At 33.9% G+C, this 20,951-nt stretch overlaps 3 protein-coding genes across 3 annotated transcripts; 1 reads left to right on the top strand and 2 right to left on the bottom strand.

Moving 5' to 3' along the window:
- Window positions 1-103: 103 nt before the first annotated feature.
- LOC146137375 (CTP synthase 2-like) lies at window positions 104-8,701 on the bottom strand. Its single transcript, XM_083394323.1, has 15 exons — window positions 8,039-8,701; window positions 7,519-7,635; window positions 6,771-6,875; window positions 6,572-6,637; window positions 6,150-6,250; window positions 5,903-6,019; window positions 5,296-5,460; window positions 4,814-4,962; window positions 4,452-4,584; window positions 4,118-4,206; window positions 3,515-3,672; window positions 2,839-2,979; window positions 1,531-1,683; window positions 967-1,111; window positions 104-478 (listed from the first exon to the last, which is right to left on the bottom strand). Exons 1-15 carry the CDS (start codon window positions 8,085-8,087, stop codon window positions 391-393), a joined length of 1,776 nt encoding a protein of 591 aa, XP_083250449.1. The 5' UTR covers window positions 8,088-8,701; the 3' UTR covers window positions 104-390.
- A 930-nt stretch (window positions 8,702-9,631) lies between these two features.
- On the bottom strand, window positions 9,632-16,516 carry LOC146137374 (ATP-dependent RNA helicase DDX51-like). The gene is made up of 13 exons (XM_083393892.1): window positions 16,454-16,516; window positions 14,910-15,279; window positions 14,465-14,615; window positions 13,714-13,853; window positions 13,145-13,326; window positions 12,512-12,613; window positions 12,038-12,160; window positions 11,741-11,765; window positions 11,360-11,533; window positions 10,861-11,008; window positions 10,417-10,516; window positions 10,185-10,350; window positions 9,632-9,781 (listed from the first exon to the last, which is right to left on the bottom strand). The coding sequence occupies exons 1-13, from the start codon at window positions 16,474-16,476 to the stop codon at window positions 9,632-9,634; spliced, it is 1,854 nt and encodes a 617-aa protein (XP_083250018.1). The 5' UTR covers window positions 16,477-16,516.
- Window positions 16,517-18,609: 2,093 nt separating this feature from the next.
- Window positions 18,610-20,290, top strand: LOC146137373 (short-chain specific acyl-CoA dehydrogenase, mitochondrial-like). The gene has a single exon (XM_083393483.1). It carries the CDS (start codon window positions 18,640-18,642, stop codon window positions 19,882-19,884), a length of 1,245 nt encoding a protein of 414 aa, XP_083249609.1. The 5' UTR covers window positions 18,610-18,639; the 3' UTR covers window positions 19,885-20,290.
- Window positions 20,291-20,951: the final 661 nt, after the last annotated feature.

The following is a 20,951-nucleotide window of genomic DNA, read 5'->3' as shown; positions in this document are numbered from 1 at the left end:
TGGCATATACCGTGGCACCTAAGCTGGGAACCACTGTAGTTAGTTGATGGTGCCTTTCCTATAGCGGGTTTAACTTTTAAAAGCAACCATATCACAATTCACACCAGAAGCTATTTTATTTTACAGCAAAAATGAAACGTAAAAATGTGAAACAATACCTCAACCCAGTAAAAAAACAACCACAAAACATAGTATCACAAGTCAAAAAACAACATCTTTGATATTCCTCCCACCAACGGAACAAGTGGCACTTAAAGCAGACAGGGAGGATGCATATGGGAATATGAACGGACTGTATTTTGATGTGATGGGTTTATTTAATCAGGCCTTTTAACAACATTGGCAGTGTTTTGCGCGATAGTGACAGAAATGTAGAAAGTTGCGACTTATTTACGATGAAATAACCAGGTTCGAGCGAAGATTGCTTTCAATCTCACTTTCCGAAGTGTCGGGATCATTCTCACTCTGAAGCCTTTGTCTAAAATATAAAAATCCAATAAAAAACTCGCACAAGAATGAACAAAAAATACCCAGTGCCGCTCTGCGAATAAATAACAATTGATTATGCGACGACCAAATACAATAACCCCAAAGAAACGCGTTTTCAACGATGTCAAGTAGTTTTAGATTTAAAAAAATGTCTATACGTTTTTAACTCAAAGCTCATACAATAATTAAGATAAACTATTTTTTAAAAGAACGATTTTTTTTAAAGGAGACATATTTAAACCCAATTTCGGCTAAATGCAGCACCATACAAAAAATGATATTCAAAAACTAACAAAACGTTCAAAAAATAGTTACTTTACAGCTACTGAAATAGCAGCCCGGTTAGAAATTCCAGTCCGGCATTTACAAAATGTAAAAAGGAAAAAAGGGACATAAGTACCACCACATCAGGAACATAACTCATATAAAACTGCTTATATTTCGTGGGTAGCCAGTTACAAAAGCATTTTTTTTTACCTGGGTGAAAGTCTGTTTCCTCTGTCGATGTAAGTTTTTAGTTTTCCGCAGCAAGCGAGCAACAGACCCAGGTAGGGGGGTGAGGGGTGAAGGGGCCTTGAGAGGAACTCGGGGTGAAATTGGACGGCCATGAAAAACGGGTGATCTAGAAAAATTACACTTAAATGTTTTTTTCGTTTTTCTTGTGATGGCAAAAAAATATTGGAAACTCTAAAGTTTGTAACTCAAAATATTCGTTGAAAAAACTAAACTAAAATTAACTACAGTTGTTTAATCGGGGAAAATATATTGTCATTTCAAAAATCTATCAACCTAACGCCTTGCTCGATTCAACTAATATAGCCTAGTAGGCTAATGATGGTAAATTAAACATTAGGATTCCAAGATATTGCAAAATACGCATTTTGGGATTTTGTTTAAAGAAAAATGAAAAAAATCGAAGAAGATTACTGATCAAGCGCGAACTGATATTACCAAGACTATCAAATTATCATCCTAAATTGCTAAGTCATATCTAAGATGTGTCGGACAAAACAACACAGGTGTAGAGGGTTTTGCACCAACCTTCCATTTCCATGACTTCCATCCTCATTCCTTCGACGTCATGACCCACAAAGTTGAAACCCTTCTCCTCGAAGAGATGGATGAAGGCAGGGTTAACTTCATATCGGTGACGATGCCGCTCGTCAACATACTCGATGTTGTTGTACAACTTGCCTGTAAAACAACAAATACCCCTTAAGTCAGTGGTTCTTAACCAGGGGTACGTGTACCCCTTGTTGGTACGAAGTACTAAAGTAGGGGTACAACATGCAGTGTGAATATATGCGCCATTCAGGCATATTCGTGAAGAATGGGTAATTTACATAAAGCAACAAAAAAAACATTAGTAAATTGACTGAATGTTTGTGTGTTGTAAATATTGTTGGAACTTACAAGACTGTTTTTACAACACGTAAGTCGTACTTACACTGCGTTTTATTACAATTATTTTAATACAATTTTAGTTACTTCCATAGGCCATCGTAGACAGGGGGTACGAGAAACTTTCATGAAAGCTCAAAAGGGTACGAGCGCTAAAAAGAAACACTGCCTTAAGTCCTTTTTTAATCAGTTCGCTGTTTATTCACAGACCACGTCATAGTTGAACAGGGTAAAGCAAAATTGTACAACTTTCCTATTAAAATGACATAAATTAAACGATGGCGCTCGGTAACATACTTGATGTCGTTGTACAGCTTGCCTGAGAAACAAGCATTTCATTTTATTCAAAGTTAAATTTCAGTTAGTTAAAGATTACGGTTTCATCACAGACGTTCTAAAAGTTGAACAAGATAAAGCAAAAATGAACAACTTTCCTGTGAGACAAATACCTCTTTCTTAATTCCTCTTTTTAATCAGTTAAAGAACGCGGTCTCATAATTAACGACTTTTCCAAAATTTAACATAAAATGAGCAAATATGTACTGTACATCTCTCCCGTTAAACAAGTATTTTATTTTATTCAAAGTCCTTTTTTTACAAGTTAAAGATCGTTATCCCATAATTTTTTAGTAGTGGTTTTACATAGTGGGCTTTCAATAGCTGAAAAGAGTTCTTTGGGACGCGACGAAAAAAGTTTGCCGACCGATGTTTTAAACCATAGTAACATCTTTATATTATAACTTTTTTTAAACCATAGTAACATCTTTATATTATAACTTTTTTTAAACCATAGTAACATCTTTATATTATAAATTTTACAACCAAACCAGCAAGTTCTATCTTGGCTTCATATTATTAAACTTCACAAAACTACAAAAATTCAAGTTTGGCTTATAATTGAACTGGCGATTAAGACTTCTAAAAAAATTGTTTCAGCGAGCAACTTACGCAGCAAGGATTTCTCCGTCTTGAAAACAGTCCGTCTCTTGCCAAGTCGCATCGTGCCGCCCATGTTACCAGGGTTGTGTTCTGGCATGTCTATCACCACAGGGTGGGGTGTGTTGGCGTCCACCTCCGTTGAATTCGCACCTAAGAGAATATCATTATGTTTACTACATCGGGAGATTTAGTAGACCAACCGAATTATAAAATGATACGTAAGTCGTTGTATTTAGTAGTTGCCAAAAATACGACTTTAGAACGGCTAGGTTAGTTTGTTGTACATGTATGTGTGTGCAATGTGCATGTTTTTTCTCGAATCCCTTCCCTTTGAGCCTGTGTAACAGGATTGCGCAGGGTAATGGTGCTATGTTGTTTCTCGACTCGCTCTCCTCTGAGCCTGTGTAGCTCAGTTGGTAGAGCGACGTTCACGGTATGGCCGAGGTCGTGAGTTCGAATCTCACTGCAGGCTAGTTTTATGAACAGGATGCAGCGGGCAACGGTGCTATGGTTGTTTCTTGACTTGCTCCCCTCTAAACCTGCGTAGCTCAGTTGGTAGAGCGACAGTCCCGGTATGGCCGGAGGTCGTGAGTTCGCACCTTACCACAAGCTAGTTGTTTTTCTATCCTGGTTTACTTTACTATCGGTGTACTGCAAGTATTGTGATGGTTCCACCTTAACCTACCGTTCATGTTGAGTACATTTCTTGCGAACTCAATGGTAGCCACTTGCAGACCGAGGCAAATCCCCAGGTAAGGTTTCTTGTGAACTCGCGCCCAGTTAACGGCCGCTATTTTGCCCTCCACACCTCGACATCCGAAACCACCTGGTACCAGCACACCGCTGCAAACATAAAGTGGGAAATCGATTAATAAATTGAGGACTAGTCATTACGATAAACAAAACATACTTCGTGAAAGTTGTATTTATTTAGGAATTGTGTATTTGTGATTTTCACCAAATATTTCGCATTAGGTCCCAAAACAAGAGCTATATTTATCTTTCAAGGCAGCTTTTATGATTTAGCAAAAATAAATAAATAAACGGATTGAAAATTACTATTTTTTTTTCAGTTAATGCAAAAATAGTCTCTTTTTAAAATTAGGTAAAGAATATGTGTTTTTTATTAGAGAAAATTGAGTTTAAAAAACTATTAATTAGATATGGTCTATATTTACTTCCAAGATAGTTAGCCATTTATACCATGGTTGTACAGACCTACTATACTATAGACAAGATCAGTAATATAAAGTTCAGAAAATTTGCAACAAGCAGTAACAATTCTTACTCTGCCAAACACAATCTTTTCCAGGCGTCATGGTACGCGGCTGGATTCTCTTTTGAAGTTTCATCCTCCAAATTAGCAGCCTCGATAATCTGCCGAAAAAAAAAAAAAGTCAGTAAACCACCTGATAAGTGTTTTCTGATATATCAACTGATTTTAAAGGTTTTTGTAAGAGATCCAGCTTAATAAGATGCATGTGCACCCATTGTGATATTTTTTACCAAATGTATTTCAGAACAGTAACTGATCTAGCAAGTTGATGTCTTGGGCTTTTAGTAAATTACAGACGCATTTATGTTCAAAGTATCATTTCATGTAATATTTTTTTTTCTCTTACCACCAAATCGAGTTTTCGGTTTACAGCCAATGAGGCGTGACGTAACGCTTTGATCACCGAAGCGTAGGAATCTTCAAGTTTTGTATATTTTCCCACCAAAGCAATTGTGCATTTGTTGTGGATTCGATCGTACCTGAAAAAACAAATTAAATTAGGTTAAAAATTAAAAAAAAAATCGAAACTTGTCAGGATAAAATTAAAATTATTTTCAGGACATATTAATGTTATAAATGAATATAAAGAGATATTTGAAACATTCAAAATGCTACCTACTTATGTATGGGCTTTGATATTATTACAACCTTCAATGATTATGCTCCAAAGTCAGAAAAAATGTTTTTCAAATGCTAAATTTGACCTACTTGTCAGCAAGGTTTTTCCATTTTGTGAGGAGAAACTTAGTTTCATAAGTTGGTAGTCGCAGTCGTTTCTTCAAATACGATGAAATATTTTGTTGTTCAAGTACGGACGGAACATGGTAAATTGACGAAAGATCGTGGACATTTATGACCTAGAAATGACGAAAATCAAGTCAAAAAATTGCAAAAAAATATTTAAAAATAAATAAAAATAAAATATAAGCAGATAAACATACAATTTAGATATTATAGTTTAAGATGGAAAATTAATATATATAGAAATAGAAATAGAGCAAGCACTGAATGCAGATACAAATTTGCAGATAAAGTCATTTGTTTAAATCAACTATATTTTCACATTAAACAGAAATTGGCTCACAAGTTTTATAAATGTTCATAGAAATGACTTAACTCTTTAGTGAGCACTACAAATTTAATTTTATCCGGGTATGTATAGTTAAAAAATAGTTCAACTTTGATCCAACCTGCTCGGGGGCAACATGACAGAAGTTTGAAATTTTTTCTTTGATTGACAAATCGATTCCAGACCGGCTCCTGCATACTATAAGATCTGGGGAAAGTCCCAAACCCCTCAGAGCCCGAACGCTGTGCTGTGTGGGTTTCGTTTTTTGCTCTCCTGTTGCACTCGGCTGTAAAAATTGGAAAACTTGATTTAGATTACCTTAATTTCGAAGGAAACCAGTTTGTATGTAGATTAAATTTTATTTGTAAAACAAAAACTGTGTGGAATTGAACTTTTATTTTTTTTCCATTTTTAGTGCTTGATTGCTAACTAGCAAATGTATTTCTTTCAACTTGTTTGCAAACATATGATTTGTTAAAAAAAACATCATAAGACTGGCATCAAGACAGAAACAGCAACTCAAAACAAATCATAATATTTTAACTACAAGTCTACAGTAATTTAAATTTTCTGTATGGGTAGTTTTTGTCCTATCTGTTTTTTAGCAAGTTAAGCAATTTCTTAACTAGCAAATTAATTTAGATTTTCAACTTGTTGGCAAGTGCGTGATTTTCAAACATAACGTAATAGGATTTGAAAAAAACAGTACAATAAGCTATCATTATCACCTGCGGAACTAAGCTGACGTGAATGTTGCAGAAATTCTCACTTTTTACACGGAACTGAAACTGCCTGAAGGCCTCAACAAAAGGCATTCCTTCGATGTCTCCCACTGTACCACCGAGCTACAAAAACATTAATAACAATAAAAACACCACAAAAAGAAAAACCAAAACAGGAACCACAGGATTAAAATTTTCTTTGAAAAACTTTACTTTTGTCAGTTATATTCTTTGAGTGTCTCTTTATACTTACCTCGATAATACAAACTTCCGGAGATTCCTGGTCGCCATTCACCGGAATCTTCGATACTCTTTCAACCCATTCCATTATAGCATCAGTGACATGCGGCACAACTGAAAATTAAAAAAAAAATTAATTTGTATAAAATTGATTATATAAAATGAACTGTTTTGAGCAACACAAATTAATACAATGTGTATACTTGTGACATTGCCAATATTTTACATAAATGCATATACATGTTACAAAACACTACAATAGGTAACTATGTCTATAAATACAGATTACACAAACAAAACTGATTACTATAAAAAAATTAAATGCTAAAAAGCTTTATAAGTGAATTCCAATAATACCTAGAATGTAAAGTTTACTTTTTTGGTTTGTAAATTGTAGTCATTCACCAGTTCGTGTCGATTTTTTAATAAAAATACCTTGCACAGTTTTTCCAAGATAATCTCCTTTGCGCTCCTTGCTGATAACATGTTGATAGATTTTTCCTGAAATAATAAAAAAATTTAAATTTATTTTAGTTCAGATTTTTAATATCATAGTCAAATAATATTTTTGTTACTGGAATAGTATCCATAATATTTTTAACAAAAAACATATTTTTTTAGCAAAATTTTCTACCTGTTGTGATATTGTTGTCTTTGTGCAGCTTAACATTCAGAAATCTTTCATAATTTCCAAGATCTAAATCTACTTCTCCGCCATCGTCGAGAACGAAAACTTCACCTAAAAAGTTTGATGTAATTTTAAATGAAATGTGAAACAAACCAAACATTATACAGGAGTTAAACATAAAAAAGGACCACAATAAAACGTAATAAGAATATCAAAGCCCATACAAAAGTAGGTATTATTTTGGACGTTTCAAATAACTCTTTATTGATTTTCAATATCACTTCTGTATGGGCTTTGATATTCTTATTACGTCTTACTACAACCTCCAACCATTATGCTCCAAAGACTACAATAAACATTTTGGATTTTAGCTAAAAAAATGTAGAGAATAGAATATGTGCTATGCAGAAAAATAGTAATAAACACCTTCTAATAGGTAACAAGAATATGTACGTAACATGTGGTTTGCTCCTGATACTGGTTAACAGTCTGGCAAGTATGTCAAGTGTCACGCAAAAAAAATTTGGGTTACAGAGTAGCCAATAGGTCAAAAAATACCCCGCTAGTGTATGGGAAAATGGAGGGTGCAAATTAGATTTTTCGGGTGCAGGTTTGGCTTGTTAAGAAAACTTACAGACACTTGTCATAGTGTATAACTTTTTCACCTCAAGTGAACAAACATTTTATGTTAGCTTAACGTGTCACAATCTTTGAGCAAACAACAAACCTATGACACTGCATTTTGTCCGCTTACCATGTTCATAAGGTGAAAAGGTGCCGGCATCTATATTAAGATATGGGTCTATTTTTATTGCGGTGACGCGAAATCCACACGACTTTAAGATTGTTCCAACACTGCTGGAAATTACACCTGAAATAGAAATAAAGTAATAATTTATGTTTAGAAAAAAACATTTTGTTTACAATGGCTTTTAAACACAACTGTCAATACTATTTAAGTATGAATTATGAGCTGTTATGATTTTCAATAATTTATACTAGTAATGGCACTTATAAATATATCTTTGTTTCTTAAACTGGTCAATGTTTTTTCTTTGAGTAAATGGAATTTTTGTGCGTGAACCAAAATAAAGGGTGGGTGAATTTTTTAATCCAACTTTATATATTTCTAAATTATTATAGCTGTGATTTTATGGCCATATTGTTTTACCATTTGGGTGAAAAATTTAAAAATTAAGAATATATTTAACAAATATTTAACAAAAATTTTAAGAACAAATTTAAACATTATCATCATCAAAAAAGTTACTAACCTTTTCCAATGCCACTGATGACCCCACCAGACACTAAAATATACTTCATGTTTCCACAAAAACTAAAAAACTTAAACAAGCAAAATAGATTTTAGGTAAGCTCAAATTTCAGGTAGACAACATGCAAAACTTTTGCTGAATCAGTAGTTTTATAACAGCAATGTTTTGACGCTAAACACGCAAAAACTCGTTACATGACAAACGTCTTAACCGGAAATGTGATAAACGAAATAAATGACCTGCTAGACACGACAAAAAATGATTCATTGACATTATGATTGATGGCACGTCGAATTGCATCAAAGGTAAAACGTTTACACTTGTTTTTGAAGTAAAACACACTGTAAGTGAATACAGCTTTACTGTCAAATTTATGTCATACTAGTTGATTTGGCGCTGGTCTAGAATCCTGCCACTTCTTCGTCCGGGGGTTTATATTGCTAACATTATTTGAGTTGGGGTGATTCTCCCTTAATGATTTCTTCCTTAGAATGTAATTTTTGGCAACTCGTTTCGTTATAGTTAAAAAAATAAGTAGGATTCTAGAGCAGCGCCATAATTACAGCTTTTTATCCAGCGCTACCGTAGTAGCCTGTAATTCTTATTTGAAGTACCAAGGCAACAACTTACTAGGATTTTACTACGAGAGGGTGTGTAGCACCCGGCTGTTTACATACCGACTAACTCGACCACGTGTAAGCCCAGTTTATGAATAAGGGAGCCTTTTTCCCTTCGAATTGCGTAACCCACAGCGCTTGCTGGAGTCTACACTTCGGCCTATAGGTTCGCTAAACAAGCAACCCACTAAGTGTGGACTCACGCTATTATTTGACCCCGTTAAAAGGGAAACATTGAGCTATACAGCTGCTATATCTTACCGGGAGTTTTTCACCTATCACTAAGACTACTAATTTACATTCGGACTATGCTTTAATTACCGGTTGATGGGATTTGAAATACTTGCACTTCCATGTTGAGCTTAGTTTGAAATTGAGCCTAATTACCAGTGTTGTAATAACGCCAAATAGCTTGAATTAATGAATGCAATAGCTTTACTTAAATGCACTTAAGTCACCTTTTTTCAATTGAATTAAGTATTTTGGGTAAAATGACTGGACTTTACTCGGTGAGTCAAATGCGGGTTGAAATTAAGTGTTTTCATTTAACATTTAAAAATTCCTTATTTATCTAAATTTTGAACGTAAAACAATTACGTGTTTGCTAATTGTTGCGTTTTTGTTAGCTGAGTTAGGCGATTACTGATAATAATCGGACGAGTTTGCCAATTTTGATAGTTTTATATCAGTAACTTGACTTTGATTTGCTCTATTAATGATTTGTCTTGTTATTTTGCAAACGACTTTGACTTAAATTATTTGTCAAATGACTTGTCTGCAACACTGGTAATCACGCAAGATGACACGGGAAGTATATCGAACACCTTTGGACCTTGAAAGTCAATGGTGCAAAGTAATAGCGCCATAGCAAGTACAAGGGTCATACATGTATGACTTAAACATGTTTCATGTAATTGTGTTAAATTTGCTTGTTGTCCTTTACTCTCAACACATATCAGTAGGCTACAACGAAATGTTAATAATGTTTATTTCTTATTTCGTCGGCAACAAGGGGTAAAATCGTTTCATAAGTAGGTGTTAAAAGTTCAAGGTCTTTCGGTGTAATTCGTGTTCGAACAATTCCATGCTTTCCAGATTCTTTAAGCATTTTCTTGAAATGAAACACCTGTAAAAATGTTTGCTTTATTAAGATACCGGTACATTACAGCAAAATGTTTTGCAAACTTATTTGCTGGGAGTGGGACCAACTAAAAAAAACACGATAATATAAATATTGGTAGTTATAATTAGCACTTGTTTTTTTTTTCAAGTTATTTGTAATTTTATTTAACAATTTTATTGAATTTTGCCAAACTTTGGATAAACCTATATTAAAACACTTCAGGCAAGTTTTAAATTGTAAATGCGTGGGTTTTATATTGTGAACACATGTCAAAACAAATTCTTATTTTTTATTCAAAGCTTAAAGTTTCCAAAGAAGTTGGAAAACAATAAGTCACTGCTAGCTAAGAAACGATCGTTATGGCAAGTCATATCTACTGAAAAGTTGTTTTTTAGTTGTAAGTGACCTCATTTCCGCGCAGCAAAGTGTACGATGAGCCTTTCTCCCCTGCCCTAGCTGTTCTTCCAATGCGGTGAATGTAGGTTTTAATCAGAGGCGGGGCATCGTATAATATTACATGCGACACTCCCTTGATATCCATTCCTCTTGCCATAGAATCAGAACAGACTAGTCTGCATGAGAAATGAGCTTTTGTCAGGAACTTAGAGTCTTTGGAAATAATTTGATGACTGACTTACATGTTCACTTTTCCATTTTTGAAGTCTTTCAACACCTTTTGTCTTTTTGCTGGTGTCAAATGGGAAGAAAATTCCGCACACGTGAAACCCTTAGGTTCACCTTAACCAAAAAAATTAGTTAATTTATAATCAAACGGAATTCGACAAAACGCATTTTGTTTTTATCATAATAGTCGATTTATCAGAATTTAAAAATTAAACTGAAAAAATTAGTATTTTTTCTATATAAGATATTTTATACCCCACCATTAGTTTTACTTAATTACATTCTTCTCCTATTTTTAGCGGTGACGTTTTTCGAAATAAATGCACTATAATAATTATCCATACATACAAAAATAAATCAAAATATAATTTTTTGTTTTGTTTATAAATCGTGCAACAGTTCACCAGGCATTATATGCATTTTAAATAACATTTAGAACGATAATATTGCAATAGTACCTGCTGTTTTGACGTAAAGTTGTATAAGCACTGTCAGTCGTTTAGCAGTTTCAATTGAGCCGGTAAAACACAGCACTCTGTTTAATGAAAGTGAAAGATGCAAAACAACAAGAGGTTTCTCGCCTGCTGTGCATACAATCATGTGCTCCTAGGCATAACAATTGTGGTTAATATACCTTATTCAAATTAATGTTTTATATTAAAGTATTCTAGTTGCATTGTGTACTGTTGCAATTATCAATTCTACACATATACATGATGCCCATTTAATGGTAATGCTGACCAGTGTGGGTAAAAAAGTTTTACAATTTATTACAAATTAGTGTTTGATAAATGTTTTTAGATAAATAATTTCTCAAAGCAGAAAATCACTTTAATTACAATATTCCACATTAATAAATTAAAAACTCTAATTTAATTTAAACTAATAGATATCATTTTTGTAATGAACAAATATATTGGGGTAAAAAAAATCAATTTTCAGTTAAATTTTGCTCACAGTTAATCCAACTGGCGTTGTGTACTTTCCAATGAAGCCCCTTTCAACCATTTCGTCAGATTGATGAGATGACGTTTTTGTTTTCGCGGTGAACAAACGGGGTTCAAACAGGTTTAGCTGTTCCAATTTTTCTGGGTCAGCACTTAATGTGGCGGAAAAAAGTAACTTTTGAAGCTGCAAAAGAAAATTGGGTTAAAATAGTTTAGCAATATCAATAATCAGCTTAGTTGAAAACCTTTTTTAATAAAGTAAAACAAAACAAAACAAAAAAAACGTTTGATAAAAACTCTATGGTCGTCAAGTAAATGCAGAAAAAACACAAATTTTGTAAAACATATTGTGGAATTACATACAAACTTTCACAATTTAAACATAACTTACTGGAATGTTGTTGGAAGTTCTCATGCTGCAAAACACAGGAATAAACATTTTCAATGAATAAATTGGCAAGATAAACAAGACATCTGCTTGTTTTAAGGCTGCTTAAACAACTTACATTTATCAAGTACTTATTTTCTTCTTTAAATACTTTGTTGCTTCATGAAAAGTAACAAAATTTTAAACTTAATTTAATGTTTTGAAAACGAAAAACACCAAAGCACATCAATCTGATAACTTTTCGTATTTACAGTAACTTTTTGTAAATTTGTAAAATCAATTGAAAAAATCTCTTCTCACCCGCGTATACTGAGAACCAATCTTTTCCTTGTTGGGTGTTTGTAAACATTTTCTTCCACCAATGTGAGCCACTGCTGTTTAACCTGCTCCACCATTCTATCTGCTTCATCTATCACAAGAAACCTGTAAAACAATCAAAAAGCCATCCTTGATCCTGGTGATTTTTACAGATTATAAACGCAGTATTTTGAATAAAACCTGTCCATTAGGATAATAAAATATCAAATAAAAATTAAAAACTTCAAAGGATGCTTTGAATGATAATAACAATTTGTTTTGCAACCTTGGGATTTTTCTTTAGGTCAGCTCAGCATATAAAGATTGAAAGAAGAGAGTTTTTTCCACCCTATTTATTCTGTAGCTTTTTATACTTGTCTATTTTTCGGAATGTTATTTATTAGAAACGAATAAAAAAAAACATGAGTAAATCTCTAATAGTAAATATTTATTGCTTGAAACTGAAATAAGTGCTACCTTAAATATTCAAGTGAAAAGTCTTCAGTTTCATTGAGGTGGTCGATTAATCTTCCAGGGGTGGCAATCACAATATCAGCTGACGATACCTTTCCAGTGGGTCTAAATAGAACAATGACATGAATTATTATGAATTATTTCCAAGCAATTTTGAACATAAAAGCGATATAAAGTATACATCAAAGTAACAAAATTGATCTTACTGAAAAGTTACACAATTTTTCATGTACCATTTTTACACAAATTGTGACCAGTAATCCTATACACAGTTATATTTGTAATAAGTAGCCTGTAAAAAAATGCTCTAATGTTTCTGTAGCGCTATAAACAATATGGTGTTACAAATAATGGTATTAATTTAGTAAAATTGTTCTTCCGCAAATATTTTTGTTATTAAGTGTACCAATGTTTCGATAACCTATACAGGGAATCTTCATCAGGGCAATCATTATTAAAAAAATATTTTTTTGAAGAACTATTTTTAGAATTGACACAATGCCTGGCAGCAACAGTAAATTCCATTTTTACCTAACAAAACAAAAAAATGGTTTGCTATTGATTTACCTAAAGTTTTCATTACCAAACTTAAAATAACAGTTTGATGATGACGAAGATTTAAAAACAAAATCTTACTCATATTTAAGCAGCACTTTTTGCTCGGGTTTAATGCTTCCCTTTTGTCCTGTAAGTAAGGCACAGTGAAGGTGGGTTTTCTTACAGAGGGCAGTGAAGCAGCCGTGGATTTGAGCTGCAAGTTCCTTGGTTGGCAGAACGACCAACGCTCGTGTAACCGGCATAACTCGGTCTATCAGAGCCTGAAGCAATCATTTGTTTCTTTATTTGAGACTAATTTTTATTGTATATATTTTGAAAGAAAATCAGAAAACTGTAAACTCCTAAAAAGACCTAATCGGCTTGGTAATTAAATCACAAATCAGCTAAATCTAAATTTGTTTTAAGCAGGAAAAATCTAGAGACTTTTATAGAATGCTATGTTTTTATTCAGCTTCATTTGAGACTGGTGATCATTGTAAATAGGTTAATTGTTTTATAATAAGAAATCTAAAACATTAAAATCCTAAAAATGCATTTATAATTAGGCAAATCAAAATATAGATAAATCATATTTAAGCAGTTTCTGAACAATACATCTGAAATTAGAACCCAAAAGGTTTTCAAGAACACATAAAAAATATATTTACCTGAACAATGGGCAAAGCAAAAGCAAGCGTCTTTCCGCTTCCAGTTGGAGCACTTACACATAAATCGTTTGGCGGATAGACACAGGGACCACAGCCGAAAACGGTGTCTCTGAGAATGGCTGGTATAACAGCTTCTTGGACTGTACAAAAAAAACATTAAAGTTTGTAAAGACAGCCAATGGCAATTAAATGCTTCTTAATAAAGTGATATGACAATTGACATGCAAAAGTTTCTGCCTTGTTTCTCACAGACATTCCTTTAACTGGATTTAGACTTGTGGATAATAACTTTATTTTGATATAACATGTTATAATTGTTATATCATTGATTTAAAGTTTAAAAGGTTTGCTTGGAGAAAAATTTTGGTCGGAAAGAAACTAGTTTAACTATTTCTAACAGTTTAAACTTTTTACACAAATAAATTTGGCCTTCAATAAGCTTTACTTGTCATTTCTTAAATAGGACTTAAATAAGAGTCTGACTTAAACTGGTTAAATATTTACAAACTGACTTATTACCTTCAGTGAAGTTTTTGTATATGCTTATAAAATAAGTATATTACCAGATTGAAAACGGATTTTGTCGGGGGAGACGATTTTGCAGTTTAAAATCATGCAGCTGTAATAACGTTATTTGTAAAATTAGCACGGCTGTAAATGAAGTACTATACTGAAAAGCGCATGCCTTACTTTCCAACCTGGGTATACTATCAGACGAATCTGTCGAGTAAAACAAAAAAATGTCAGAAACCTGGAAAAAGAGTCTCCACTCCCATTTCCTTCAGGTTGGTGAGAAGTTTCGGATTGATCCATTTGTAATCCTCCAAAGATTTTTTTTCAGCGTGTGTGACATCTTCGATTATTTTCGGGTGAAGCAACCAATCTGGAAGTCTTCTGGTTACCTATAAATGGCAGAAAGTGACGGCTATGTTGACATTGTTAAGTTAAATTTCCAACAATAAAGAAAAGCCTACAATCGAACAAACCCATGTAACCCCATTTTGAAATGATAAAATAAAACTATTTAAGTTTTAAAATTGCTAAAAAGTGCTGATTACCTATTTGGGCAATTTACTTTAGGGCAATGTAAAACTAATTAAATCACCTTACATAAATTAAAAAACTGCATGTATATTTATATACACTTCTATAATATAAAAACAAATATAAAAGCTTTTTAAAGATAAGCTCTAAACCTTCTCTGTCTTTTCCCACTCGTGTTCGCCAAGAACTGTAAAACTTCCGATTTGTTGGATTCCCTTTGTTATTTCAACAGTTTTTGTTTCTTCTTGTGGTTCCTCTATCACAGGTTCACTATCAGAATCCTCTTTATGGGGATCGGCCCCCTCTGTGACAGTTACTTGAGGGTCGTTATCTACGTCTTTACTGCTATCGTCGGGTCCTGATGTTTCCATAATATTTGTTGAATCTTCTTCTGCAATTTTATTTTGCTCATCCTGTTCGCGTTTCTTTAGCTTTGCCTTTTTCCGGATAGCTTTAAGTGTTTTTCTGTGTTGACTTTCCAATTTCTTCTCGGTCAGTCCATCATTTTCTTCCCCGGTATATCTAATCATGAAAAGTTTAAAAAACAATTTGCGTGTAACACTATTTTTTAAACTAACACTTACTAACATAGTTCATACACAATTTAACATGTACACCAGGTACCTTGGGAAAGGTTATGACTGAAATCAGTTGGCTTAATCAGAATTGTTGTGCAAGCAAGGCCAGAATCGTTGGGCAGTACTACTTAGTAGAATGAATCACATACATGTACAGTGTTTTTTTAAGGTATTTTGGGGGGCCGAAACGGTCCACCAAATTTCTCCAGCGGTTTCCCAAATTTTGGACTTGCAACTTTTTGGTATTTAAATGAAACCCTTGAGGTCTCTTAAAACTAATTAGCGGTCACTCAAACCAAACCTTAAAAAAAACCCTGCTCATGCGGCTTCTATAGCTTAGTTGCTTGATACATGTGGTTGCTCCCCTGACATAAAATTGATTACATACAGGATGTAGCGGGCAACATACTTTTTGTAGAGCTACGTCTGAGGTTGTGAGTTCACACCTCTCCACAGGCAAGTTGTTTTTCTAGTCTGGCCTTGCTTGCACTATCATCCTGATTAGCCATTTCGAACATACCCAAAATATATTGGTATGCCATAATCATTAGTCAATAGTCATGTTACTTAAGCTAAGTTGATAAGTATATACCAATTTGGATTTAATTACCCAGTTATACAATTTTACTAGGTAAAATTATTGGCGCTCTTTTACTATTGTACGTGAAAAGTTATGCAAAAAAAAATAATAATACCGCATACCACAACGCATATTGTTTGGGTTAGGGTGCGGGTTAGCGTTTGGGTGAGGGTGGGTCAAGTAATATTATGTTTATTATTAATAATAACTTGACCCACCCTCAACCAAACGCTAACCCGTACCCTAACCCAAACAATATGTGTTGTGGTATGCAGCATTTGAAGAACATTTTTTTTATCAATTTTTACGTACAATAGTGAAAGAGCGCCAAATTATTCAGGATGGCATTGTGATTGTAGAAAGGAAAAATGAATTGTAGTTAACTGCTTAATTGCTCACTTTAGGGATAGGACACAGTAATAGTTATAACTTCAAATTAAAGTTTATAATCCAATTTAAAAAGCAAAAAATAATACAACCAAGAACTAATTTGAAATAGTAAAACTCGTCATAAAAAACTTCTTTCACATTTACATACCTTTGAATGGAGAACAGTGACATTTTCTAGTGTATTTTGTAAAAACTAGTGTTAAACAAACCTGAAAGACAAAGTAACTTAGTTCTGATTTCATAAACATTGTTTGGCGTTAAGACATTCTTCATTGTGTTTTTGCATACAGATTATGGTTGTGTTTTTTCAACTGTTAATATGTGCAACTACGAAATTTTTATATTGAATACAGGCGAATTTAATAATATAAATATTAGTTATAAACGTTGGTTACAAACAGAAAAACATGTGTGTAGCGACACTGGGAATTTCCCCATAAAGAATTGTATTGTTTCTTTTTCTTATGTTAAGAAAATAAACCTTGACCTTTTTACGATATATTTTAGATTTAGAAGATTCCGTATCTCAGATTCTGTACAATAAACTCCCCTGAAACTTCGAAAAAAATAATGTTACAATTTTAAAACTATTAAACCTTCCCAAAATGGTTTCTGTTTTTATCTCGGCGACATAAAATATTTCATAACACAACGCGACACGATTCAAGATGCAGCAATTTTTTTATTATTTTGTATCTAAGTAATTATATAATCAATAACCTAAATTTAGTTAAAATAAATATTTTATTAGTTAAAGCAACTAAGACACAATTTTCAAAATGAAATTTAAATGTCTTTTTCAAAGATTGTTTTCTGTGAGAATGGTACAGCTGTGCAAATTTCAGCAACAGTCGTTAATGACCTAATTCCTAATCCTGCATTCGTGCTTATATAACTTCTTTAAATCCCTGCTTGATTGGCATCCACAGTAAGAAAACAACTTTTCGAAAGGCAAATGTTTTACCTAGAATTGAAAGACAATGTTAAAATAAAAGAACAAGACATTTTTTTTTGTAAATATGCTTGAACCCTGGATTAGGGCGCTGGTCTAGAATCCTACCACAATGCAAATTATTTGTTAGCGTTTGGGTTAGGGTGGGTCAAGTAATATTATTAAATAATGAATATTTTAATACTTGACCCACCCTTACCCAAACACTAACCGACACCCTAACTCAAATATTGTTCTTTGTTTTAATAATGTGGTAGGGGTTATCCTAATTTACGGAATGATGAATAGTCGGAACGCTCACTAATTTTACGGAATGGGCCCAAACTAATTTGATGAATGGTCGGAACGGAATTAACTGTCGGAATGAAATCAACGAAGTTGTAGGAACAGAATGAACTGTCGGAATGAGATGAACGAAGCTGTTAGGGTTAGGGTTGTGGTTAGGAATAACCTTTCGGAATGAAATGAACGAAGCTGTATGAACAGAATGAACTGTCGGAAAGCTTCGTTCATCTCATTCCGACAGTTCATTCTATTCCGACAGTTCATTCTGTTCCTACAGCTTCGTTCATTCCATACCGTCAGTTCATTCTATTACGACAGTTCATTCTGTTCCTACAGCTTCGTTCATTTCATTCTGACAGTTCATTCTGCTCCTACAGCGTCATTCATTCTATTCCGACAGTTCATTCCGTGCCGACCATTCATCAAATTAGTTTCGGCCCTATTCATTCCATTCCGACAATTCCGTAAATTAGTGAGCGTTCTGAAAATTCCGACCATTCATCATTCCGTAAATTAGTGTTACCCTGTTCTAGCGTATTTTTTTTATATATTTCGAAATGCAAAACCCCAAATCCCTAAACCCTAATCTAAAGTAAGGCGCAAATTAATAATTAAAGTTAGAATTCGCAGTGGACAAAATGACAACAAAAATACGCTACACCTGTGGTAGGATTCTAGACTAGCGCCGATTATAGTACTGCCACAGCCTTGTTGGAACTTTGGTAGCTGGTTTAGAATTCAACCACATTTTTGCACAGACAGAGGTTAATATGGCTAACATTATTTGGGTTAGGGTGCGAGTTTAGAATTGTGTGGGTCAAGTTTTGTTACTATATTCATTTATTTATTGCAACTTGATTTTTGAGCACACTTTCTGTATTTAATGGGTTTGGCTGGGTCACGTATTATTATATTTATTCTTCCATATTTATTTTTTTCTTGTAATTATAATTCTGACTCGTTTCTTTAGTGTAAAACAAAGTGGTAGGATTCTAGACCAGCGCCAAACTATTGCATGTTTAACAAAGTATTCCTCTGAACCTGATTTTTGCAGTTGGTATCATTTTAAAAAATACTTATATTTTGTAGCAATTGCAATGAATAGTTTTGTAAATGTTTCGCGGTGTTTGGCAAAATGCAGAAACTTTATCCCCCCCAAACACCTGGTTCGGCCGATGTCGGTGCTGGCAGATAACTATGATTTGCCTGACACTCACCAGATGCTTCGACAGACCTGCGCTGAGTTTGCTGAAAAAGAATTAAAGCCAGTTGCCAGAATCATTGACAAGGAAAAGAGGTTTCCTAAAGAACAAGTAAAACAAATGGGCGAACTGGGACTCATGGGTATTGACATTCCAGAGAAATATGGGGGTGCCGAGCTTGATTATCTTGCTTATGCAGTCGCAATGGAGGAAATAAGTCGAGGTTGTGCCTCAGCTGGAGTTATCATGAGCGCTCACAATTCACTTTACCTTGGTCCAATCAAAGCATGGGGAAATGACGAGCAACATGAAAAATATGTCCTACCGTTTACTAACGGGTCAAAGGTTGGATGTTTTGCGTTGAGCGAGCCTGGGAACGGTTCCGACGCTGGGGCAGCATCAACCACTGCAAGGTTGGACGGCGACTCGTGGGTGTTAAATGGCACAAAGGCATGGATCACAAACAGCTACGAAGCATCTGCGACTGTCGTGTTTGCAACCACAGATAAATCGCAGAAACATAAGGGCATCAGTGCTTTTATAGTTCCAATGCCTACCGAAGGATTAAGCCTTGGCAAAAAAGAAGAGAAACTTGGTATAAAGGCATCATCCACTGCCAATTTAATCTTCGAGGATTGTAGAATTCCAAAAGAAAATCTTCTTGGCAATCCTGGTTTCGGTTTTAAAATTGCAATGACAACGTTGGATGCAGGTAGAATCGGAATTGCAGCTCAAGGTCTTGGAATTGCTCAAGCGTCGTTGGATTGTGCGATGGCTTATGCAAAAGACAGAAGTGCTTTTGGGGCCCCAATCAGTAAATTACAGGCAATTCAGTTCAAACTGTCTGACATGGCATGCAGAATCGAAGCATCACGTCTTTTGACCTGGAGAGCTGCACGGCTTAAAGATGCCGGTCAAAACTACATTAAAGAAGCTGCGATGGCAAAGCTATTTGCATCTGAAACTGCCACCTATTCAGCTCACCAGGCCATGCAGGTTCTCGGAGGTATGGGCTATGTCAGTGATATGCCGGCTGAAAGACACTATAGGGACGCCAGAATTACTGAAATTTATGAAGGCACCAGTGAAATACAGAGACTTGTAATTGCTGGAAGGTTACTGAAAGAATACTCTGAATAGTTGTTTACTTTAATTATCGTTCCTGGTGCAAATTTTTTTGTTTAATTTTCTAATTTATGTATGCAGCCTCCTGTAAACGAAGTGTGTCAAAATGATGTATAAATTTAATGTAGACTGCTTTATAGAATGTAAAGCCAAATACCTTGGTATATATGAAAACAGTGTTTTCACTCAACTTCAAAAATATAATGTGTGATAAAAAATAATATTGCAGAAACTTTTTTACTCTTTGCTTATGTATTAATGTGATAAAAAAGAAGCTCATCAGGGTAATTGTGTTTGTAATATGTTGAATATTTTGTGAGGCTTAATCTGATATTTAAATCTTGGTTATTGTTAACTACTGTGAATTTTAAATCTAATAAGATTTATATTTGTCTGTTTTCTGAAATCACCCCAATTTAAAAAATCAAAAACAATAAAATATATTAATTTATTTTTAACAATGTAAACCAACCTAGTCAAATCAAGTATACTATCTGAGTGGTGCTCATTGACAGGAAATAAAAATAGTCACAAATACATTAGTTTTCAACGCTTAAGAAATGCTTGCACATCATTCATACATTTGATTGTTTTGCCTACATTTATGATAATCAAAAGATTCTTTGTAAGGCAGTTCATTATGCTTTTAAAAATTAATAGCTTTATGCTTTTTTTAAAATTGATAAAACAACATCAAATCATTATACGCACTTTAGTAAAACGACTAAAAGCCAACTATAATATATAATCAGGTTTAAAGCACACACAATTTTTTTTTGCATCAATTTTGTTTGTTCCTCCTTCCTTACCGAGACTCTCGACGTAATTTCCTGTGAAATCATAAAATCAAAAACAGTTCAAAGACATATTTAACAACTTGGGTGCCACGGTTGAGAAACACTGCACTATTTACTAGCTTATTGGCATTCATTAAGGCTATTAAAATGAATAGAAAACCTGTTTAGTTTGTAGTTAAAAAAGCTGTGGTCTAGAAAACTTATTTAACTTGTTTTCATATAAATAAGGCAAATTGGCATTTTCAACTCAGACTTGTTGGTGGAAATGTTGGTTGAGCAAATCAG

Source organism: Ascidiella aspersa, chromosome 7 (genome assembly GCF_963924565.1).
Source record: "Ascidiella aspersa chromosome 7, kaAscAspe10.2, whole genome shotgun sequence".
NCBI classification, from domain to species: Eukaryota; Metazoa; Chordata; class Ascidiacea; order Phlebobranchia; family Ascidiidae; genus Ascidiella; species Ascidiella aspersa.
This window is presented reverse-complemented; position numbering and strand designations above follow the sequence as displayed.

What these genes read in the sequence shown, in the direction of transcription:
- LOC146137375 (XM_083394323.1), bottom strand. Translation starts at nt 8,087, where the DNA reads ATGAAGTATATTTTAGTGTCTGGTGGGGTCATCAGTGGCATTGGAAAA. An exon ending in CTTTTCACCTTATGAACATG is followed by an intron (nt 6,876 to 7,518) that starts GTAAGCGGACAA and finishes CAAACTTTTTAG; the next exon opens with GTGAAGTTTTCGTTCTCGAC. An exon ending in GGAAACAGACTTTCACCCAG is followed by an intron (nt 479 to 966) that starts GTAAAAAAAAAT and finishes TTTATATTTTAG; the next exon opens with ACAAAGGCTTCAGAGTGAGA.
- LOC146137374 (XM_083393892.1), bottom strand. Translation starts at nt 16,476, where the DNA reads ATGTCACTGTTCTCCATTCAAAG. An exon ending in TCACTGTTCTCCATTCAAAG is followed by an intron (nt 15,280 to 16,453) that starts GTATGTAAATGT and finishes TTTCATGATTAG; the next exon opens with ATATACCGGGGAAGAAAATG. An exon ending in CAACGCCAGTTGGATTAACT is followed by an intron (nt 11,009 to 11,359) that starts GTGAGCAAAATT and finishes TGTTATGCCTAG; the next exon opens with GAGCACATGATTGTATGCAC.
- LOC146137373 (XM_083393483.1), top strand. Translation starts at nt 18,640, where the DNA reads ATGAATAGTTTTGTAAATGTTTCGCGGTGTTTGGCAAAATGCAGAAAC.